The sequence below is a fragment of the Chiroxiphia lanceolata genome, chromosome 4 (assembly GCF_009829145.1).
Source record: "Chiroxiphia lanceolata isolate bChiLan1 chromosome 4, bChiLan1.pri, whole genome shotgun sequence".
NCBI lineage: Eukaryota > Metazoa > Chordata > Aves > Passeriformes > Pipridae > Chiroxiphia > Chiroxiphia lanceolata.
The window spans coordinates 36,765,789-36,790,550 of record NC_045640.1 but is presented as its reverse complement, the minus strand read 5'-3'; the positions used below and the strand labels follow the sequence as shown (position 1 = coordinate 36,790,550).

General features: G+C 37.2%; 1 protein-coding gene across 1 annotated transcript; it reads right to left on the bottom strand.

Annotated features, from left to right (window-relative positions):
• Nucleotides 1–8,806: 8,806 nt before the first annotated feature.
• AGA (aspartylglucosaminidase) lies at nucleotides 8,807–24,555 on the bottom strand. The gene is made up of 9 exons (XM_032686279.1): nucleotides 24,388–24,555; nucleotides 22,402–22,555; nucleotides 21,664–21,776; nucleotides 18,308–18,420; nucleotides 17,218–17,332; nucleotides 15,191–15,266; nucleotides 14,375–14,482; nucleotides 12,165–12,298; nucleotides 8,807–11,348 (listed from the first exon to the last, which is right to left on the bottom strand). The coding sequence occupies exons 1-9, from the start codon at nucleotides 24,539–24,541 to the stop codon at nucleotides 11,248–11,250; spliced, it is 1,068 nt and encodes a 355-aa protein (XP_032542170.1). The 5' UTR covers nucleotides 24,542–24,555; the 3' UTR covers nucleotides 8,807–11,247.
• Between the last annotated feature and the right edge of the window lie 207 nt (nucleotides 24,556–24,762).

Sequence of the window (24,762 nt, the reverse complement as noted above, 5' to 3'; positions counted from 1 at the left end):
CACTGAAATCAGCAGAGCTCGACTTAAAGATGGGACAAAATTGCGTAGTTAGGAACACTAAAGGGAAAAGTGAAGGAAGAGTTCTGCTTTGGCAGGAGAAGGCCCATTTGTCTGGTTCAGCTACAGATGGAGCTGACACCTAAGTCAGATGTATGTCTGTGTGGTCTTTCACACCAATCTGTACTATTTCCATCTGTGTTTTAGATCATCTAAACAAATTAACTGCAATCCAACTGCTCTGTGCTCAGATTAAACAGACTTTAATCTCAATTTATGAGTAAATCCAACTGTACGTTTCGCTAGACTAAAAACCGGCCTATAGTAAATGCTGCTGACTGGTCTGTGCTTCAGGCAGATTCCAGCCAGCTCCAAAGGTACAGTACTTGAAGTGGAACTTACCACAGCAGCTTGGGCATCACATATTACTTAGAAGTATTTGTTCACATATCTTTAAATACAGAAATGATTACATAATCATCTTCTCTACCCCTTTGCAGAAAACAGGTATATTTAGAAATTCTTTGTGGCTATTTCCTTCAATAGTCCTCCTATCACAGGAATCATGACAACCATGACAGTAATTATTTGATATGCAGAAAACCTTTCATAATCTGTTAGAGACTGGGACACTGTAGTATGGAAAAGGAAAAAAATCCCACCTGAAATAGAGAAAACTGGGAAATGTATTTTAAGCTTTATCAAAAAAACTGCATTGCAGTAACACACAGGGATCACCAGCTTTGCTACCCTCACCCAATTAAGTAGCATTTGCAAGGCACTTTTGCTCCAGCTAGTTGACCTTGTTGAAAAGGCCCATTGGCCTGGGCTAACATTATTTCAAACCTAAGGCAATGTCCATTAAGAACAACAAGAGAAAAAAAATGTATAACCTCTCATCAAAATAATTCAGACTACATTTCTCAAACCATAAATAATTCCATACTAGCAAAAAACCAAAGGCTCTAATAAAAAAAAAGAACTTCAGGATGATCTTAAACATACAAATAAAAGTTTTGAAATGTCTTTAGAAAAACACTCAAGTTACAAGGTACAAATGGAAGCTAAAATTTAAATTTCAATATTAAATGTAGACTACATTTGAAGAGCAACTTTGCAACATAAAAATTAACCTCATTACTATAGCAACACTGCAGAGCCTATGAAAGTGAAACAAACATTTAGCAAAAGTTCCACTCAAGGCAAAGTTGCTGGTAAACTTCTTAAGGATGGTATTTTCACATGAAGTGGTCTTGAGTATAACTGTAATTTGCTTTGATTGTAAATGAGAAATAACAAGTAATTTGGCTTTGTAGATGAACCATATAAAAGTAAAAAAATACACTCAACATTTGAACAAACAAGCTTAAAATCCATTTGTACAAATAGAAAATTTAGAAAATAAAAAAAAGCCCTTACCATTATTTTTTCTTTAACTTACTGTACACATAGAATATGTAGTTTAGCCTTGCTTTCTCTGTGATAGCTCGTGTTACTTGCACTGCATTTGACACTTCTCAGCTTCTTTCCAAAGTTCAGCTATTACCTAGTATTGCAATACCATACAACTTCAACTAGAAATCCATACAATGTCTCATGGTACATTTCATCTTCACTAGAAAAACAAAATGTAATTATTTTTAATCTGTCTAAAAGAGTCTAAATACCACCAGGCTTTACAAATACAAAATAAACACCCTTATATAAAAGCAGCCTTGCAGCAAATGCTTTTCTTAAAAACTTGAAATGATTTCAAGTAGACCAGAACAAATATATTTACTCTTATAGCATTGCAATTTCTCAAAGTTGTGTTTAAATAAAATTGAATTCTCTGATTAAAAAAAGTGAGCAATATCTTTCCCCATAAATTACTAAGGATGACTATAAGCGCCTTAATCCTCTGTCAGACACTAAAAGTAGCAACACTGTTGCAGAGGAAGTTCATAGTAAAGACAGAAGGTTTTGGAAACTTACCTTTGAAACTTTTATATCTTTGTGAGATATGAAACTACTAAAAAGGAATTAGAAGTCAAAAAATGTACCTAAACACACAAGAAAAAAAAGTTTTCTTTTTGTGGTGGAAGTGTACTAAACATGTAATCTTGACACCGGCTACTAAAGGTTCTTGGATTCCCACAGAGATCAATACAAAGATCGGGTGATCAAAGCAAGGTATAACCACTCAAACTATCCCTCTGTAGCCTGACTTCACATGTTCATACATAGCAATGCAGAATGAGCCATAAGGATAAAAGAAATTTTGCCATAGACCTATTCAGGTATGCAGATACTACCTTATCTACAGAAGTTTCAGCTATTTATATTTTGCTAATTTTAAGTTATTTCAATAAGTTCAATATGAAAATAAAAGAAGAGCAGTTATGGGACAACAAAGAAGGTGGAATTCAGGCGGGGTAAGTAAAACCATGAAACGATAGTGCACAAAAGGAAGCCAAAAAAAGAAAAAGTGGCATGATTACTAACCTTAAACTTTATTTAGCGAATCTCAGGTGTGATGCTAATTAGAATGTAATAAATTAGGTACTACTGAACTCAGTCCCTGATAACAATTTTCAACTGCAATTCAAACAACTTTTTTTAACTCCTCACTGCTCTACACAGTCTAGGCTTGGGTGTTATCTAGAATACATTACTTTCAAATTTAGTTTAAAGCCTTATTCGTTGCACATGATGGATTAACTTTATTTAATTTTTTGTTATACCAATACATGAAGCACATGAAAAAATTCAAGCACTTGAACTTTGTTACTTAAATCTCCAGAAGCCAGATAAAGCCTGTGTTAGATATAGTCATTTAGCTGTATCTGCTGTGAAGTCTTTAAAATTAACACAGTATGCAGGACTGACAGCTTTGACAGTAATAAATACTGGAAAAGACCATTCCTGAGATAGCATATTAATCAAGTCACACTCAGCTGTTTTGTCAAAAATAGTGTGTTAATTACAAGGTTTCAGGTGACAATCACCTGGCAGGCTCTGCTGATTGAGATGAATCTTTTAATGACAGCTTAGGTTATTATATTCAAGCTATATTTAGAGATTGTTTAGGCTGGTTGATTGAAAAAATAAGAGAAGAAAAACTTGTAACTGAGGTTGGAGTTGTTTCCTAGGAACAAGAATGACTCTTGGACACACACAAAAGCTGCAGCTCTTGGCTTCTACTCCTGTGGCAGAACTGCAGGCTCAGTCACCAACTGGCAGCAGGCTATATCTGCTCATGATGAATAAGTCAACCATTCATAACTGTTAAGTGCTAAAAAAGCACAACTACATCAACTTTGAAAATGAAAGTATACTCAAGTAAAACTTCCTCTATTTAAAATCAAGTATATTTAGAATTACCTTGCTTTACTGAAAGCTGCTAAGTTAAAAGAATACTGCTTGTATCCAGTGAAAATAGTGTTTCCTAGGTGTTGCAAATAATAAAAAGCTTTTGCATTGCAACCAGACAGTAAGGTCAACAGAAATGACCTCCAATTGTCCTTTATGTCCATTCACATATAACTTTTGCCATGATGGTAAATATATTATCAGTAATAGTAATTTATTCTATAATTTCTTTGTGGGCCTGCCTGATGCCTCTCATTCTCTTCTCTGGCATTTGAGCAAGTCCAGCTATTTTTTGGGTTTTGCTTTGAGTTGATTGGTTTTGTTTTGTGGTTTTGTTTGTTTTGTTGTTAGGTTTTTTTTTGGTTTGGGTTTTTTTTTGTTTTTTTTTTTAATATTAATTTCTTTTTTTTTTTTTAACTAGTAACAGCTAAAATTTTTTCCAGAAGTTTTACAAGACTCTCCAAATAAGGTGTGAGTTTAAGGCAGTCAGGATTCAAGAAAATATTTACTCAGATTGCAGAAGAAAACAAAACAATTCCCACTTATTCCCTGCAATAAGAACTAACGAATGTAGCTCTTTCAGTTATAAAATATATGAAACATATATTTCATATATGTGCTTGGCCATATGATTACATGATTACCATTCATAGCAATTACAGTCTCTCACCTAAACCAGTGTGCAGCACATCCACTTTTCTCTTCAGGTTGTAACACTGCTTTACCAGATAGCTTACCCCAGAGCATCATGTCTGAACATAGGTCCTGGTAACCCTTTTATGAGGCTAAAGTAAACATTCTCGAATGTAAGAAAGATTTACTGATCATTAATTAATTACTCGGATTACAATGATAACTATTAAATTGTTCTCCTATGGATAAGCTGCTAATGTTGCCAGAACATCATTGCAAATATCGAAATTTGATAACAGTGTCACAGGAAGAGGTTTGTATTATTCTCCACACAGGGATGGTAGGTCTGACATTTTGATTGCATAAAGGGAAGGGTTGTGCCTAGGGTGGCAATCTCACATCTTCGGTTTGAGAATAACATTTACTCATTTCATAGGTATGACAGAATGCCTAGTTTGTAATTCTGTGGTGATTCAGCATGAGACAGGTATGCTGTTAGTCATCCAGAATTAAGTCATGTGCCTTTATAACATCATTTGGAACAGACAGTTGTTACTATGAAAATTTAATAGATGGGAATTTAAGGAACCACACTGATAGAAGATTCATGATGTCAGAAATCTACATTTATTTTTACTCACCAGAAAGTTGCCCTTAATGTCTTGTTGTTAGCGAACCGCTCAGGAACCTTCTCTGTTTTCTGAGCTCTGCTGGTACTCAAGGAATGCTTACCACATGCTTGGTACCACATGCTACCTAACCAGTACTGACAGGAACAGACATATGTCAGGGTGTGTTTCCTCATGGAATCTTTCTTCCATCTTCCCAGTGAAGCAGATCTTCACGTTACCTTTCTCACCATTTCATGTTTCACCTTGTATGAATGAATCACTACTTATTAAAGGAAAATAAAGAGGAAAAGATTCTTTGGCCTCAGTGTTCTAGGAGGATCAAGCAGGTTTATTATTTGAACATAGATTTTCATGTTTCACTGTCTGCTGATCAGCACTCAGTGTGCCAGCAAGTCCATCCAATGAGGCCCTGGGGTTAGAACAACTGGAGCTTGAGGGCCTGTTAGCTTCCTAGCATTAGAAGCTTCTGATTTTATGCAACCCCACTAACAGAAACACATACAGATGTGGGATACCTACAAAGATAGAAAGCAGCACCTGATACAAAGCACACAGGTTCTCATAAAGCTTAAAATGTTGGACTCTGGTACCTAGGTCTCTTCTGGATTTTCCCAAGAAAGGGTAACTTTTTCCTTTTTAAGGATGGAGTACTCTAATCTTTGCACACTGATCAGTAGTTCTGTATTGTTCAGTGATTTTGTTATTCGCTGTGAGTAATACTTTAGAGGCACTTACATGAGATGGTCTATTATATGACCGGATTGCCTCCAATTCTAGTATGCATTCGAAGTTATTCCCAAATGCCAAGTCTGGAAAAATCACAGCTACAAAGCAGAGCATAATGGTTGACACTGATTGGCATACTATGAATAGCTGCTTGCCTGACCAAAGTACAGAAATGATAACTATAAATGACAGTTGGAATATTTATCTGGAATTAGCACTTACATTTCTCATAGTAAGGCACTACATTATTCTTATAAAAGTACAACTTTATGCAAGATCAAACCTCTATTCTCAAGTCTGAAAGAGTCTTGATTTTTCAAATTAAGTTACAGGGTTATAGCTCTATTCTTGAATGTGCCTGCAGATGTTATCTTAGCTCCACTGAGTATATTAGTGATTGTCTCTTCCCTAAAATTCTTTGTGATTCAGTAACCAGGCATCCCTGTGACAGAAATCCCCTCAAGTCCAATATCATAGTCTGTCCAAAACACAGTGGTATTAACACAAAGCACATTTCACAGTGACTTTCAATTAAATAGCCAGTCAAGGAGACTGAATTCATGGTTCTCATTTTCATAAAGCATTGTAGTAACAGATGCTCTAAGTATAAGATTAAGTTGTAAAGCCTTCTCAGGCACTAGAAATTCAAAATCACATTTTAAGAGGTGGTGATCAGAAAAAACTTGAATGGGGACTTTGCACTTTCCCATCCTGAAAATGTGAAACCTATAGTAGATAACTAAGTATTTGCATGACAGCAGACAGAATATGGGAAACATGACAATAGCCTGTTCACAAAAATACTCCCTGACTCTCATGTCTTTTACCGATTTTATTGGGGAGAAATAGTAAATAGGCATCTAGCCTGAGGGTTAAATCATGAAACCTGCAGAGAGACAGGCACCTTACTTTAGTCTACAGGAAAATTTTGAAGAGTATTCTGCCAAACTAAGTATGTGCTGTCACCAGCTGGATTGTTTCCCATGCTCCTCAGTGCCCTCCTGCATATTCCTGCAGTCTACTCTGTGTTGGTATTAGCAGCTGTGTGGCCGTAAGGTAAAACAGAACAGCTTGCTTACTCACATTCTAAAAAAGAAAAAAAATAATAGTTTTCAGCCAGACAGCAAGCTGATACATTTTGTGGAGCTGCACAATCACCAGAACCACCTGCATAACTGAAGAGAGAACACATACTGGAGGATGTGGGTAGTACCAACACTTTTGGGGCAGCAAAATCTTTATCCAGCTGAAACCATCCTCGAGAGATGAACAATCTTAAAATATAACCTTGTCTTCAGCACTTCACTATTAGTTAATTGTTCCCTGTTCATTATAGTTGCTTTTTGTGGATTTTATTACCACTGCTGTAACTATGAGTCTTGGAGGTCAAGTCATGGGAATAAGGATGGTATGATACATACTCTTGATGCATACTCCCCCAGGAAACAAGTTGCCTTGGAACTGTTTGTTGCTGCTCAGAAGTTATAAACCCCACAGCAGAGCCGATGGAATGGGGTGCAGGCAACTGCTATTCTCAGTGCAAGATGGAGGTCAGAGAGATTAAACTGCTGGATCTGGCATGAAGCACACCCTGATCTGCCAGTCCTGGTATTGGAACAGTAATCTCCAAGAAAGAAACACAGTAGGCAGAGAGAAGTAGCACTGCAGAAATCAGTTAAAGGCTGATAAAAACTCTTAAGCTCATGTGACAAAGTGATGTTACCCTGAAAAAACCATTTTGGGGCTAGCACTGTCACTAAGCAGTAACAAAAACTGTCATAACTCTTGCTGAGAAGTGAGATCACAGGCCTTTTTGTGTTGACAGATTTGAAATAATGGATACAGACTGAACTTAAATAGCTACAGTTCATTAACATGAAGCTACTCCAACGTAATTTATTTTCTACTTTATAACATACAAATTAGTCTTCAGTAACAACCAAATTAGCAAAACACACTTGACTGCATATGAATTAAACTTGTTTATAATACTTTTTACATCCACTCTTTTAATTTATAATATTTTACTACATCCATTACTGTAAATCTTTCAGAAAAAAACCACATAACTAAAGAACTGGTTACACAGGAAAAGTAGGAAACTCTCAGTTCTACATTGTTCCTCAATGCTCAGGAGAAGTGCTACAGATAAAAATATTAATTTACGAGAAGTTTCAGTTCCTTTATACTTCTACATCATGCAGACTGTGTATGAATCATGTACGAAGTAAACTTCAGAAAGAAAATTAACCGACTGTTGAACCTGGATGGGTGTAGTCAGAATGTGTCAAGAAAGCTGCTATGACAGGTCTGCTGACAGCAAAGAAAGCAAAATTAATATAGAGAAAACATTTAGAAAACAAACTCCACATTTGAAGAAAGTATAAAGCACCATTAATGGCAGCAGAACAGGAAAAACACCACTAGGATTCTTCTGATTATAGAGGAGGGAGGTAGGAAAAGCAGCATACCTTTACGGGGCAGAAGGCTTTAGACAGACCAGAGAATACTTTACAAATTGCTGCAGTTTCAAAAAAATTTTTGAAATTTTTGTAAAATGGCATCAGTAGTATGCAACACTGACCCTTAACAAAAGTCATCCTAAAATGTAATTTAAGCCACGGATGAAATTACTTTGGCATGCAGCAGGAGTGAGGGGCAGGAAGGCATGCAGGAGAATTTGGGTTACAAATGAAAATAACTTGCTGAAAAACCGACAAAGAAGAAGGAGTCCTGAAGAGAATCTAGTTTGTCAAGGTCCCACAAAACAACAGAGAAAATATACCACAATTAAAGTGAAGGCCATGAGCAAAAGGAATGTGGTAACAGAACCTGTGAAAATTAACATGAAGGCAAACATTCTTCAGACTTTCAAAGAATAAACATTCAGGACCTAAAATTCTATGTGAGAGAAATTAGTTTATATTTCTCACTTCAGTTTTGCAATTACAATCTTATCTAACATTATGATTGCTTCATATAATAGTATGAAATACTACTCTAACCTGTAAATGTCTATATATATATATAATTTAATTTCTTTTAGAAGAAATGAATCAGTAGGAAAAAAATTACAAAAAGCTGTCAATTTTTGACAAAAAGCTCATTTGTAACTGAGACTATTCACATTTGTGAATTCAAGTTACTGAACCTTCAATAGAGAAGTATCTTAAACATTTGAAACTTGAAACAATAAAGAGCCAAAAAATTAAAGTGACAGAGTATCACGATGCATTTTTCCTGTTCAGTTACCCTGACGTTCCATAATGACTAATGCAATCTGCAAATGCAGTCATCAGATCAGACATAAGCAATGTTGTAAATTTAATGGAACTTATGTGGAGGAACGAACTTTTGGCAAGAGTTTCTACTTGATATTTATCTTTCTTAAAAAAATTAATGTGTCTGCTAAGCATAATAGAACACCACTAGTAACATTTAAAGAAATATTTTTAAGACAAAATATTAAGCATTTTATTTTTTTAATTCAGAATTCTGCCCATAGCATCAGAATGGTGCATTCTTAATATTATAATACACTGTCAAAAATATATCAAAATAATTTACAAAAATTAACCTGTTCATTTTAACTAATTCATCATAACAAAACAACCTACATTGTCAAACCACATGGATTAGTATCTACATCTCGTGGAGACAAGTAATTAAGACAGAATCATTAAGGTTGGAAAAGACTTCCAAGATCAAGTCCAACCTTTGACCAAACACCACCATGCCAACTAAACTGTAGCACTAAGTGCCATATCCAGCCATTTATGGAACACTTGCAGTGTTGTGGTGGTTACTCCACCACTTCCCTGGGCAGCCCATTCCAATGCCTGAGCACCCTCTCTGTGAAAATATTCTTCCAGATGTCCAACTTGAACCTCTTCTAGCACAGCTTAAGGCCATTTTCTCTTGTCCTGTCTCTAGTTAGCTGGGAGAAGAGGCTGATCCCTACCTTGCTACAACCTCCTTTCAGGTAGCTGTAGAGAGTAATAAGGTCTCCCCTGAGCCTCCTTTTCTCTAGGCTAAACAATCCCAGCTCCCTCAGTCACTCCTCACATGACTTACTCTCTCGACCCTTCACCAGTTGCATTGCTCTTACCTATACAGCTCCCACACCTCAGTGTCTTTCTTGCAGTGAAAGGTCCAAAACTGGACACACCACTCGAGGTGTGGGTTCACGAGTGCTGAGTACAGAGGGACAAGCACTTCCCCAGTCTTGCTGGCCACACTATTTTTGATACAGGCCAGGATGCCATTGGCCTTCTTGGCTACCTGGCTCACGTTCAGCCAGCTGTCATCCAGCACAGAGGAGCTGACTACACAGGGAGTTAGCACTGCAACAGTGACTTCAAGGTACACTGTTTCAGGGCACCCATAACCTCCACTGCCATACACTAGCCAGCACAGTGACATAAGCACACGAGAAAGCGTGCCATGGATGTTCCCAACCTCTTTCACGAATGAGTCCTGGTGGATTCAGCTGCAACACTTTGAGAAATTACTGCTCAACACCCAGTACTGAACCTCCTATGTTTATAATCCACAATGCAATCTTCAATGTAACAATCACTGGGATTTTATTAATCTATTTGCACTTGACTGCCTGAGTTATCTGAAGACAGAGCAGCCATGGCAGAACGTTGTAAGTAGGACAAGTAAAAAACTTATCTTAAACCACTACAGATATACTCACTTGGAGCTTCACTTGATAAAAGCTTATTGTGGCCTGCAGTGAATTCTGTGCTATAAGATGCTACGAAGACCCAGTGACAGAAGCGAATCCTCTGAATAAATCACTTTGTTGATGAATTTCAACAGCAGGCCATTGAAAATAGCTATTCTAGTTTGAGTGGTTTATTTCCAGCTTTTAAAGATACCAACTTGGAACAATCACTCTAAGGTACACAAGCATCTAAACAAACTTACTTATACATCATACATTAAGGTGTACTTTTATTACCCAATCATTTTATTCAAGTAGACAAAGAATAATTAAAGTGACAAGACACACTCATTTTATTTGCTCCCACCTTTCACATTTTCCTAGCTCAAGTTTAACAGATTCAATCAAATGATCAGCAGGCTGCCAAGTTAAGAGAATAATCAAACAGATTTTCAAATACCTATGGAACAATCCTCATGATCCTGGAGTTCTATTACAAATGAATCCTTCTGTCTCTAGACACAGAAAGTGACAAAACCCAAACTGTAGGTAACTGTCATACTCTAGGTATTCAACTGCTCCTTTGCAGGGGTAAATATGCTACAGGAAAGGGCAAGTGCACAGCATATTAGTGACAAAGAAATCACTGTGACTATGATTCATAACTTAACTTCCACTACAGAAACCAGGTGACAGGAAGATTTCCAATTGTCTTCACATTCAGTCAGAGTCAAATAATATTCCTTGAAGGTTTGTACTACCAGGGATGCTTGCATGTTCTCTCTATTCAAATGTATTCTCAGCTGTTGCGAAACAAGTCAGAATGGTCCATAAGGAGACGCTTCTTATCTCTTCATTAAGGCTTTGAAATAGTCTCCACTACTCTTCAACCCCCTTTCCTTGCTTGTCGGCATTTTTATGCAATTTTATTTTCAAGAGAAAAGGAAACCTAGACTAAATCTTAGAAAGAGAATTAAGTAGTCTCAAAATATGTCTCCTGTGTAGAGTCATAGTTGCAGCCCTTTACTCGAGATTTCTGACAAATATGTTTTTAAATGGCAAAGCAAAGGTCCTGTTCAATGGTTACTATTCATTACTTTTAGCTACTCAGTCCCCAGGAAAACAAACAGACCATATGAGCCATTAGATGCTTGAAACAACCATTTTAAAAAGTAACTCCTAGGGAACCTTAGCACTTTCCTCTTCCAAACTGAGATGCTAATAGGACAAAAGAAATTAAATGCAATCTACTACTTGCTCAGTTGGTCGACTTAGTAAAGGGCTAGAAACCATGAAGTGAAACTGAGTGAATCCTGGAATTTTATTACATGCAGCACCTAGGAAAGAAAGAAAAAAAAATTATAACATGCTACATTTGGGATTAGTGTCTCTGTCATTGTATTTTATCATCTAAAGACCCAGTTACGAATTCTACTACAATGGTGTAATTATTCTTTTACAATCTGTTTAACCCAAGACATCTTGAAAGTATTTAAGTTAAAATACAGTACTACTGGCTGCTGTAGTGCAATTAATGCCCTTATAATACAATTCAAAAAAGTAATGCAAGTTAGGAAAATATCTCTCAGTCCTGATTAATTTAATGAGTTCCTTCAACACTAATCTCTTAAACACAGAACTATGGGAAGTAAGAGATCAAAGAACAGCAATAAGCAGTCTAACTAAATAATCCATGTTGATTAGCAAATTGTACTTCATACTGATCTAAGAATTCACTAATGAGATGCCTGGCACAATGACTGCTCTTGGAAAGCTTTGAAGCCATGCTTAACATTCACATTCTCCCTCCCCTATGCCACATCTAGGGAAAGCATCAGAATTCTTTAAAACCTTCAAATTAACCATATGCAGTCCAGGAAAACACATCAAGGTTGTAAATATTTTTGATTGTTCCTAAGCCTTCCATAAATTTTGTGTAAATACAAGACATCAAAATGCAAAGGAAAATTACAGTATCCCCAGTTCGCACTAGGACATAGCTGCCCTGGTAACCAGCATTTAGTACTACAAATGGCCAGTATTACTTCAGTCCTCAAAGAATAGAGACTTCTGCTTTAAAATCCACCTTCAGTTTTGTACTTCTGTGATCTAGTAAGGGTTAAGCACCTTTGCCTGCAAAGCAAAATACATACCATAACTTCCAGTTGTATTGGCACAAATGATAGCACCAAAGAACTTTGGAGCATACTTCTGGATTCTGGAAATGACTTTTTGACAGGCTACTGTTGGGTCTGTTCCCATTCTCATATATTCCACAGCTTGATAACTAAAAAAAACCCGACCCCATACCCAGACAGTTAGCCATACTCAGGTTATATATTTTAAAATACCACTGAAGAGACCTTGGTTTCTTTGACTAATGAAAACACACGGTAAGTAATTTTTAGGCCATCTCGTATTGGCAATTACTTAAGTTCTACATAAAAAGTCATTAAAAACAGGACTAAAAGGAACTGCAAGATGTCATCTATACCATCTATTGTTCTATGGTAGGATCAAGCCAAGAGATAACTCTGATCATTTGCAGAAGAGGCTAAGCAAAAGATTAGTTAAAGAATGCAAAGAAGCTGTTGAAGAGTTAGCGGCTTCTATTTTTCATTGAGTTTGACATTAGAAGTGATCACGAGTTTTCAAAAAGGCTAATGTTAAGAAAACTTTTTGAAGAAAACTGATCTCCAATATTACCTTACTAATAAATTGTTGATTTCAGTATGCATTAAAAAAAAAAAAAAATTTCAGAAAAAAATTAGGTTTCTGAAAACACCAAAACTGACACATTTTCTTTATTTTATGAATATGAAGGTACAATGTTTTGATCAAGACTTTGAGACACTTTTAAATTCTTTGCAAACTAAGTTGAAAAAATATCTTAGTTTAAATGAAAGAGAACAAAATGAACTTTCTTTTTATCTACAGTATCATTAGACAAATGACTATATGGGAAATGCTTGAGATGAATCAGTTGCATTTCAAAAATATCCTCAGAGGTAAAAAAATTAGTTTTGTTGCCATTTTGTTTCAGAACCTGAAGATTAAATGACAACATATGATATAACTTACAAGCAAACAACATTAGATTGCTTTGATGAAAGATGCACGTACCAACACCAACTCCTGCTACACTAAGAGATATACAGATAGCATTACCTACAGGTGTTATCAAAGTACTGCAGAAAAGAACTTCTCTTGCATTTTAGACTTCCTATTATCTTTGACTTATTCTAACAATCAAATAAGTTCAACTTATCTAAAGAAAACTGACAGAATATAAAGCTATATTTCACAGGGGTCTCTTCACTAATCAAAAACTCAGTAAGAAATTACTATCGCAAAGAAGGCAGACAGCAAATATTAGCAATTTCGCCCTTTATTTCGCACTTGCTTCACTTCTGGCAGGTCAACTTTAGTCTTTGTTTCCATGTGGGAATATCTAGGTAACATGGATTTAGTAAAAATCTTTATCGACAAGGAAGCAGTGATTAACCATCTAGGCTGAGTTGTTTTCTAAAACCCACTGGTGCTAACACAAAATGCTTTTAAGCATTACAGCCAAATACTTCAGGCTGCTAAAGTGTAATATCAGTTTTTATTGATTAAGCTCATGGTGCAGCTCAACTAACTACTGCTGTTGTTATTTGCCATGACAGGACAGATAATTTACTTCAAGACTGGTTTGGAACAGCTTGAATTTCACTGAGGACATTTGTGAATATGCAACAGCTAGCAGGCATTCTTAGCTGCCAGAGTTTCAGAAAAAGCACCTGAGCTTCTATATAGTCCTTCAAGCATCAAAGCCCATTATGTTTAGCATGGATTTCCATAACTCATTCCTGAGACTGACCCATAACGATGACTCTCAAGACTCAGTGATGAAAACAGCCATATTTTACACAGTTTATAGAACCACGATGATGGCACTAAAACACCTCTTTCAGTTTCAAATTAGATGCAATTACACAGGATTGTTGCGGTGACACCTCCCCACCTGAATAATCTGAGACCCACGCCTGCTCCTCTCTACAATTTATGATACTTATTTCCCACATAATAAAACACTTTGGAGGAGAAAGCTAATCAGTTCTGTTAAAAAGCATATAGGTTGGAAATATACTCATTACCTGCTGCCTGTTTGCTCACAGCTTGGCAGCGTTAAGGAATCTGTCATCAAGATATTTGTCTCTTCTTTTAAGACACATTATAACAATAACTTAATACTGCTACTGTTCTTTCCTCTTCCACTCCTTCCTCTACTCCCACTTCAGCAGCAGTTTAATCAATTACTGCATTTGCAAAGCCCACATTTTGCTGCGAAAAGCTGGCAAAGTCTGCCCTAAGGACAAACCTGGGTAAGAAGCGCATCATAATGTCACCATCCCCAGTGGCTGCAGCTCCTCCAGCTGTACTGTCCGCATAAGATCCTGCTCCAGCTATTGGAGAATCTCCAACACGGCTGTAGTGAACAATAAAAATAAAAACCCAACTTTGTCAGCCTTACTGCCTCCAGCTGACTTAGTGTCAAACCCACAGGAGAACAGAACAGGTAAAAAGGTCACTCCACAGCAGTCAGAAGTCTTATCTTAAAACTACCAATATGAGTGATCTGTGAAAACCTGACTGACCTGAGGCTTAATCCACCTCCTATGCACAACTGTTTGTTATTAGACTGACTATAACTAGGCCAGTGAGGTTTAGCCTGTGGGCAACAGTAAGCAGCTGGGGACATTAATATGTTCAATAACTTGTTGCTAAATCCCGAAGTTGTCTGACTTGGTTAACAGAAAAGAATTCTAACTGGGTAAAAAAAGTATCTCAAGGATAAAATACAAGCCTGGGGCTCTGATTTTATGTACATTTCTTTGGAGACTGCACCTCTCCAAAATGCTTATTTGTCTCTGGTGCCTTGCCTTATAAGTTGTCTCAAAACTGTGCCAGTTGTTTGTGTCTCTGTATGGTGAATAAAGCCAGCTGACAAACAAGCATTCCCTCGAACACACACAAATCATCTTGCAACTCAATCAGCATTAGGATTTATGGCAGTGCACAGAAATAAGTAAGGTCATTTTGTGATCTTAATGTTAATGTTTTACAACACCATGACAAGCTTAACATAGGAAACAAGGTGGAGAAAAAATTTTTTTGTAAAACCAGAGATACTAACCCTGGAATTTTGTGGACTGCACCATTAGTAGATGTCCCAGAAACAACGGTTCCACTCGCACCAATTACAACCATACCTAAGATTTTCAATAGGATGAAACATATTCAGAAACATTCCTAAAAAATTTATTTAATTGGTACTATGCTTATAAAAAAGAACCACAACACACAGACTATTTAAATTACTGATATACTGAAATACAAGAGTTGTACTCTTAAGGAAAACATGTTCATGTTCGTTTTAAAAGACATTTGGAAACTTTTAGGATGTATTACAAGAGCTCAAACAAGAATGTAAAATAGTGAGTGCCACACTGTTCAGAGCTGTATGTTACTTCTGCCCAAGCAGGCAATGTCTCCTGATATACATCTATGTTAAGCAGTAGAGAACCTGGTGTCACTACATCAAGCATCAAGGAAATTATAAATAGCGTTTGAAGGAAATTAAAAAAATCAGAAGGATGAGCTTAATTTGGCAGACGGTGACATACTGACTACCAAAGTAACTTGAATTACATGACAGGCAACCAAATGGATGGATAAGCCTACCCCTTGCTAATTTTGTGCTGATAAGAAAGCCACTGCCTCATACAAGAGAAGTTTAGATTGTCACTTGGAACAGGATTTGGGATTAGCTCCTTCTCCATATAGCCAGAATTCACCTCCACAGAGCAAGAGAGGGCATAAATTGCTGCTAGTATAAAACTGCAATACAAAGTGAGAGCCAAGGAGCAGAATGTGATGAGCTGAATTCTGGTTCTCTGACCTTAATAGGCAGTACCTACTTCTTACACAAGTTTCCTGACCAGTAGAAGCTAAAAGCATAGAGGCACTGACTCTCTGTCCTATGTAAAAAGACTGGAAGGACATTAGATCCTTCCAATGTCTTAAATGCATTATTAATGAAGACTGTTCTCAAAATGTGCTAGTCACAGAGACATTTCATATATAAAACAATGGGGTGGGAGAACTTGAAATACTAATACAAAACACTGCCATTTACTACAAAACAGCTTACAACTACTTAATGATACATCAGTTCTCGAGTTGTATTTACCAGATTCCCCTCTCCTGACACTCCACAATTTCTGAGTTTTCCAGCACTAACTAAAGACTGTTTACCCCAGTAAAGTAAACCAGCTATCAACTTAAGAATCTGGGGGGTTATCCAACTTGTGGAGAATATTAATTGGTTATTAGTAGGGTGAACTAGAAGCAAAGAAAAAAGATTCACACTTGAAATAACTTGTTAATTCTTGGTATTGCAAATACCATCAGGTGAAAAGTTCTGCATTACTGAGGAAAATCCAAACTAAACCAAAGAGTGCTAGTTTCAAGACTACACAGTAAAAAGCTTTAAAAGACATGAATCTGTAACTGCTCTACTCCTTTGTCTGATCTGCTTCTTAACCAGCTTGTAGGTTTAGCAATTAACAGTCCTCAATCAGTAAACTATTAGAAGTTTTTGGGTCTACTACTGCTAGCCTGTTCTAAGCATAGTAATTTCTGGAGAAGTTTAGTGATTTAGTCTAAAGCCAGAACAGAAGACAAATGAAAGCAAACTCTGTTCTAAAAATTTCAGAAGTGTTTGACAAACATTGCTTTTAGTTGGCAACAGGACTACCTGTTTACTCATTTCTTCCACCACCGTAATGCCTTTTAAGTTGCTCTGAAAGCAACACCATAATCAAGATAAAAATAATTATTTTTATTCTTAATCAGTTTTCTAAGCATCCACAGCTGTCCAAGCAATTATGCCAAGGTATCTGTGAGAAAAGCAGCAGGGTAATGAACTAAGAAGAGCTAAGGGCAAATATGAAGCAAGTGGCTGTGCAGCCAGTGTTTGAAAAAAAAGAGAAACAAATCTTACTTTTAGGCACTCCATCCTAACACATAAGTAACAGAATCTTGAAACCACTATAAACAGGAAATAATTACTATATGAAATACTTTTCTTTAAAATTAGTATGATTTAATCTGTAGAGGAATGAGAAAAAAATCAGCATCAGGGTTACCAAAAGTTGTTACCAATAGTATCATGGTTCTGAACACTTCTTTGTGAGATGGTCTGTTCTTCTTTATAAGTTACTTTTCCAGGCCGTTTATATGGTCCACAGGATTTTGAAGAGTCTGGTACCACATTCTGTAAATATTTTTTGATTTGCACAAATAATATACTTCAATACAGATAAATTTAAAAATACTACAATCAATACCTATAATCTGCCATACAGGATGCCCAATACTTAAAACATACAGCTGTACTGAAATACCACAAATTGTTTTGCTTAAAGACTGATTTCTGGAATAATATAGTAAAAAGGTTTTCCCACTAGAAAGTTATGTTGTTAAAATTAAAGATTTTTCCTTGTTCAACTGAGTGGTCAAAAAGAAAACAAAAAAGTCAGCTTGTTCTTCAATGAAATGAAGAAAATTTTCAAGTCAAAAAAACAACCAGACAAAATGAGTTTGTTGTACTAATGTCAAGATATTATTGTCAAGTCAGCATCATACTCAAGATATTTTCCCAATTGAAAATATCTTGAAAATTAAAAAAAATCAAAACTGAATTAAACTGGTTCAGCAATGCAGCATTCCATATTCAAGAAACACTGAATACAGCGTACAAACATGTAGAAATCTGTAACACCCAAACCAAAAAAAATCCCCTCCAACCAAGCCAACATCACCACAGCAGGTAAATTTAATGGACAGCTGCATTAATTTGATGTATTCACAGGTCTGCATGAAGCCTCACAACTAACTATTTAGAGACCTTAATTACTCCTGTAAAATTCTCTTTCAGAAATTTATACATGCATCTAAAAATACACACACTGCTGTGTTTAGTTTGAGAAGTCCTGTCCCAATTAAGAACTGGAAAAAAAAATAATTGCTACACCAAAACACTACTACAGCAAGGTCAAAACCAGCAGGATCTAAGAAATAAGAACTAGACACATGCAATTCCCAAGTCTACCAAATGCTTGGTAATTCCATGCAAAACTTCTTTTTCTTCACATGTCAAGTGTAACTTCAATATAAGCTAAAAGGAAGAGGCAATTGCTGCATTACTGACTTTCTAAACACCCTCTTCACTGCCACCGTTGCACTGTACCTTCCAGTAGTTTGGCTGACAGCTTTGATTAAGCCACTCTGAATACAGCGAAAGTGATTTCTGGGTTGTTAAATCTTCATACGGAAACCCCATTCTTACAGCAAACAGGGAGGCTTGAAAAGCAAGAACAAAACAAAAAAACCCATATTGATTTATTCACAGATTTATACATTTTATGATAATGCATTCATGTTATGCTTTTTAGAAATCAAGAAAGTCTACATCCTTTATGGAGATGAGAAATAAGCCTTCAGGGAGCAGTATCAGCCATTAGAGTGATGTACAACTGCAGTGGCAACCTCTCCCTTCACTGGCAATATCAAATTTCTTCAATTCACTATAACTATGTTAATACATATAAGTTTTACCATTGAAAGAGAAAAATTCAATTCTGTTAATCAACTGGACACAAATAAACTGTAGGAAGAGTGGTCTGGGCTGTATGGGTCACAGAAATATTTAAGTAAATGATACAGATATATTTGCCTTAAAAAGCTAGTCTCTTATGAAATGTAAGTAACCCAGCAGCACAACATTTGCCATTAAAACACTGATACTTGAAGAAAGCAATCCACCAGCTTACATCATATTACGCTTCTTCCTTGCAGCTTGAAAAGTGACGACGTGTTTTGAAAATTAATATCGTATGAGCCAAGGGAGCAAAAGAAATACCAACACAAGCAATGAAAGAATGCTACACTTCTAAGAGTAACTTTTATCGTTAGGCAAAGGGAAAAGAAAAAAGATCAACTGTTCTTTCATCTTTTAGCTGAAAATACCTTTGATACTAACCAGTAACAGATACTGTTGCTAGGTTCTGATGCCTGAATTTATATTATCAATCCTTGATAATAACGTCACTGTAATACACAGCTGAACAAGCTTATCTAGTCCAAGAATTAAGAGAAGCCTTGAATTATTTCTGGACAGCTTTTCTATGTTTTTCTTAAAAACTGACACAATTAAAGTTCCTTAGCACTCAGAGGAAAACTGACAGCTTCAATTAAATTGATATTTATTTTCCCATTTCTAGAACAAATAGGCAGGGTTTAGGGTTTTTTTTGGGTTTTTTTCTTTTTAGGATAAAATTGTGCTTGTGCATGTTTGTCAGGAATTCTTTCATAACTTTTGAAGCATTGTTTCTACTCCAGAAAGCAGAGTTGGTCGTTTTTACTTTCTGAACTTTTTACTTGGATTATGGTTTAAATATTGATAGGAAAAAAACAGAAAAAGGTCAGGCACACCGACACTGAAACTTCCCTATCTATTAAAGACAAACAAGAAAATTTCTTGGCAGACAATAACCAAAATAGAGGCTTTTTTTTCCCCTCACTTGTAACCCTCCTACACTGAATATCCCTCACCAGATTCAGTCTACATTGATATACATGTGCTTTATTGATAGTTTGCTAAGACTCATCCCTAAAGAATTAAGACAACTAACGGAGAAAACAGCTCTTTTAACAATGCAAGAATTGGTGAGTGTAGTTATCTGTATCTGTTCAATGAAAGCTACACCACTGCCATGAAGTAGAACCCAAGGATCTATGGGGTGGTTAGCCTCTCCATGATCACTGAGAAGAAAATGGAAAAACTAATCCTGGAAATAATAACTGAGCACATCAAGGACAAACAGATGACTAGAAAATTAATGCATGCCACAGTTTGCTTCCTCCTCCTCTCCAGTGTCAACCACTCATAAAAATGCAATTTTAGGAGGCACAAAGACTTCTCTGGATTATATCGCTAAGTATATTCAAATAAAAGTGCCATTTAGTTATTGGGAGAAAAATAAGGAATAACCTCGGCAATTTTGTATCTTGAATAAAAAAATGCCTGCAGAGACTATATGCATTTATATGAAAAGAGTTTACTATTCTAGCTAGCTCTTCTGGTGAAAATATAAATATTTTTACTTAGAAAATAAACTGTTCTTTATCTTATATGCATTTTTTAAGATTCATATGTATCAATCTTCACCTGATGAAGACAACTACAGTTTCTTTTATCCAAGCTCCAATTTCCACAGAAAATACATTTCTTCACAAGAAATATTCTTCCTCAATTTCTCCACTGCTTTGATTAATTCACTAACGTTAAACATCATCTCCAATTTTTACTCAGATAAGTCTTTGGCTTTTCTGTCTTTTGCCACTACTGTTAGACAGTTTCTTTTGAGGAAGTTCTCACTGGCAGCAAGGACTCAGCGTAACAACCTTGTCCACATGCCTCTATTATGCAAAGACCTATTTTCTTAGGTTGGAAAACATATTTCATATCAGCACTTTAATTCTTCTGCTTCTTCACTTTCATTATCTTTTCTGCTAATTCTACTGATCAAAGTTTAAAAATATTTTGGTAACTAACAACGATGGGGAAATGACTATTATGAGTATTTCTTCCTCTGCTTTTAACACCTGACTAATTTCTTTTTCTGCATCACCTGTGAAATTTCTCTTAGTCCTCTTCTCAAATTAAACAGGATCTGCACGTCTCTCTTTTCAAACATGTCAAACAGTGTCCTCCCCTCCCAAGATCGCATCAAAAAACCGCTGTTGCACTTATTTCTGTACACACTAATTTCTTCAAGAACCTTTTATCTTTTCTTATCAATTTCAAAGCACTTGAATCACCATTAATGCTCAGATGTCAACTTCCACACTTATCTCCAAATTTCCTTCTGAGCAGGTATGTACATTTTCAAAGTCCTTAACTGTGAGCTAAGAAACCTTCTGCTCACTACTCACATACCTCCCTGGAAGGAACATCTCTTTTTGAAACTGGTATTACTCTACCAACAGCAGTCTGTATTTAAAAAGCTCAACCTCCAGTTTGCTATTGCTCTTTTGCTGTGCCTAAGAGTACAGCCTCTAACGTAATTTTTTTCATTCAAGTTCTCACTAATATTTTTAAACTATGAAATGCAATAATCATGCTCAAAATATACCAAAGTAGTAAAATGTAACTGCAGTGTCTATTAATTCTGCCATTCCTTAGAAAAAGTTACTCCATGGTTTTAAATGCAACATTTACATCTAACAGTTTCCATATTGTCTTTTAATAAATCATCTTTGAAAACTCAGATATCAGTGATATTAGCAAAGCCTTGGGATTACAAGTTAATATTTGCAGTTAGGCTGGTGGGAAAACCATAAAACTATGCTTTTTTTCTTCTAAAAATAAACCTATTTCATACACAAAGAATGAGCAAATAAACACTTCTGAATTATTTGACTAAAGTGATTTTATTGTCAAGTAATTCTTCCACCTATATAACCAAGATTAAAACACGGCAATTTTAGCAGGAAGTGTTTTAGACAAGGGTATGGCTTGGAAACAGTTAAAGGAATAATTACCTGACTCTCCCACTAATAATGTATGCTTAGTGTATTCAATGACCTTTCGTGCTACACCAATTGCATTTTTTACACGTCTGAGATCCGCAACAGCCCCAACTTCCATAGTGTTGCTGGAAACAGAAAATATTTAAAACTTACTAAAAATACACGAATAATTGCACATCTTTTTACTAGACAAGATCTGTTCTCATCTAAATCAAAAACCTTGCTCCTTTAACATAATGCTTTAATTGTTCTATGCCATAGGCTGATGGCATCACACTAGTAGGGAAAAAATTCCTACCTATATTGTTTCCTTTCACAGGCGTGGAGATGTTGCTCAAGTAACAATAACTTCATCTACAGTAATATTTTCAGTAAAATAACTATTTTGTTACATAAACTCATAACATGAACAACACACTTGCAATTACTCTTTAACCAAGACAGCTTTAAATAGAAATAAACTACAGAAGACAACTCCTCCAGAAGGGAAATATTTATGGATTGAATATAAAGGGAAAGCTAACAATGCTACAAACCATCTGCTTTGCAACTTCTAGATCTAGAACTGGATTACCACACTACATATGAAGATTCAGAACCTACTCTCCTACCAGTCAGTGTATTTCCTAGTTCCACAAGTTAACATATAACTTGTCCCATAGTGAGCCCCAAAGCAACAAGATCCTGTAACAACCCTTAAATGTGCTAATAATTATAGGGATCATTCTCTCCTCCATGTAGTTTCCTTACCCATCCATAATCATTGCGTCCAGAGTTGTTTCTCCACTTTCATCTGGGCTTCCTCCGTATCCCACACTCCCATCGCACTGATCAATCTCACACTGCCCACAGCCTCTCTCAACCGCATCCAGCTCAGAACCTCCTGACTCCAGTACTCTCCAAGCTATAATCAACACAAATCATTAAATGTCACCAGGGAAAACAGTCTCCACTACTACTTTAAAGAATGTTTTAAAGACGGACACAATGCAGATGCACTACATAAGCGGATAAACAAAAGTAAACCGTAACTTACAGATGAAATAAAGTCAAAATATAAATATAACTGAAAGAATGTAAAGCATCACTTTTTTAAATATTGTTTTCCTTTCATATCTGTTTAGTGTTTCTGAATGAGAAACAAAGTTTTTCTTCTGTTATTTACTAACAACCATCACCACTTCTATACATCAAACAACCTTCTCTGCCCAGAACCAATCATTACTTTATCACTGCTTGTTTAAAGCCTTCTGGGAGGAGAGAGAAGGGGAAAGAAAACTTTCATCTCAGAAAAAAAAAAAAAAAAGACCAAAAAAAGCAGCCCTCAAAAGCTTCATATGAGAATAGTAAGTGTCCAGCTGCAGAATAAAAAGATTTAAATCTATATCAGTAACTACGTAAGCATAAAACCAAAGTGGAAATGGTATATAAGACATTAGTCTCCATTCTCCTGTCCAAACCTTAGTCTTCTATTCTTTAGAATCTAGATCACGGTGCAGTTTTGTAAGACATTACAGACATGTCAAACGACATGCCTTGAATATGCTGAGCCTGAAGGCATTGCACATATGAGATTTCACAAGGTTGGAGCCAGGTAAAACTTTCCAAGGCGCACAAGCTTGCTGGTACTGATAGTTGCTGTCCTACTTCCTCCTTGTGCTCGCTCTGGTGCTACATCATCTGACAGACCCAGCACAGGGGAGGCAGCAAATGCACACAGCTCTTTTTTGCAGCAATAAACCATCCCAAGAAGCCTTACCATCACAAATGCCGCATGCAACTGCATGAAGCTTCCTGCACCAGGGAAAAAGTAAGACTTAATGCCATGCATCCAACTCCACATATGATCATCTTTTATTACAAACTTCAGTGTGAGGAGTATTGCTCCAATTCCTATTACCGTTATTGCTGTCAGTAGCCTTAACACAAGCTTTCAGAAGCTGCAAAAGGCCTTGCAGTTTTCATGAGTATATTTTATTTCTGACCTATACAAGGCTTTATAGGTAACCCATTTCACAAGGAAGAATTCCACAGTAAGGCATTATTTACAACTCGACTACGATAAAATAACCCGCAAGTCTTTTAAAATCAGTACTCACAACTAATTTACATTGCCATAAGAAAATGTGCTTTGCCTGTCAATAACAAATCACAAAACATCGAGCTGAAAAAAAATAATATTCATAACTACCTAAATCCTTGGGGGGCAAGAACGAATCTCAAAAGGGCACCTTTAAAAACCACTGCAAAGAGCCACAAGAGTGCAAACCACATTAGCAAAAGTATGCCCTTAATCTATCATATCCGCAGTTCATAACCCCCCTCTCTACTGATTTGTTTGGTTTGGTTTTTTTAAACGCGTTTTTCCCAGCGCGGGAAGTTAACCCATTTGCTTGCAAGCTCTCAGGCCACACCAGGACTCGGAGTCAGGGAACCACCTGACCAAGCTCCTTCCCATATGAGGGGTAACCTGGTGCCTCGGCGCCCGAGCCCCTTTCCAAGCGCCTGCCCGTCCCTGCGGCAGCGGGGCTTCTCTGACCCGGGACAGGGCAGGCGGGCAGCAGAGCCCGGGCCCGCTGCACCCAGCGCCGCTTGACGGCAGCAGGGTCACAACTTCTTGCCACCGCCTACGCCCGGATCCGCCTGGCGGCCCCTCTAGCGGGAGGACGCACCAGGAGGGCAGCGAGCGGCGCGGCACAGCACCGCCCCACCCGCCCCAGTCCCCCTCCGGGACACCTGTCTCCGCGGCCGTCCTAAACGCCCAGGTGTTGATGACTACAGGCAGGGCGGCTGCTGAGGCTGCGCCCGGTGGCGGCAACACAACGAGCAAGAGGAGGGGGACGATCAGAACCACCACGGCCGCCCATCGCCCGCCGCACCCCGCCGCCATCACCGCCCGGCCCGGCCCCCGCTGGGCCGACACCAACCAGGCGGCGGCGGCGGCGCAGGCGCGCAGGGCCCGGCCGCGGGGAGCGCTGTGGCGGCGGGCGGGTGTGGTTCCGGAGCTCGGGGGAGTGGCGAGACCGGCCCTGAGCAGCGCTGTCGTGGCGAGGGAAGGTTAAAGGCCCCAGGAAAGGCTGAAGTCCAGGGCACATTAAAATACATTTTGTA

Coding starts and splice junctions, on each gene's coding strand:
- AGA (XM_032686279.1), bottom strand. CDS start 24,541: ATGGCGGCGGGGTGCGGCGGGCGATGGGCGGCCGTGGTGGTTCTGATC. Junction 18,421..21,663: donor ATTATTAGTGGGAGAGTCAG/GTAATTATTCCT, acceptor TTGCTTTTCAAG/CCTCCCTGTTTGCTGTAAGA. Junction 15,267..17,217: donor TCAGAACCATGATACTATTG/GTAACAACTTTT, acceptor TGAAAATCTTAG/GTATGGTTGTAATTGGTGCG.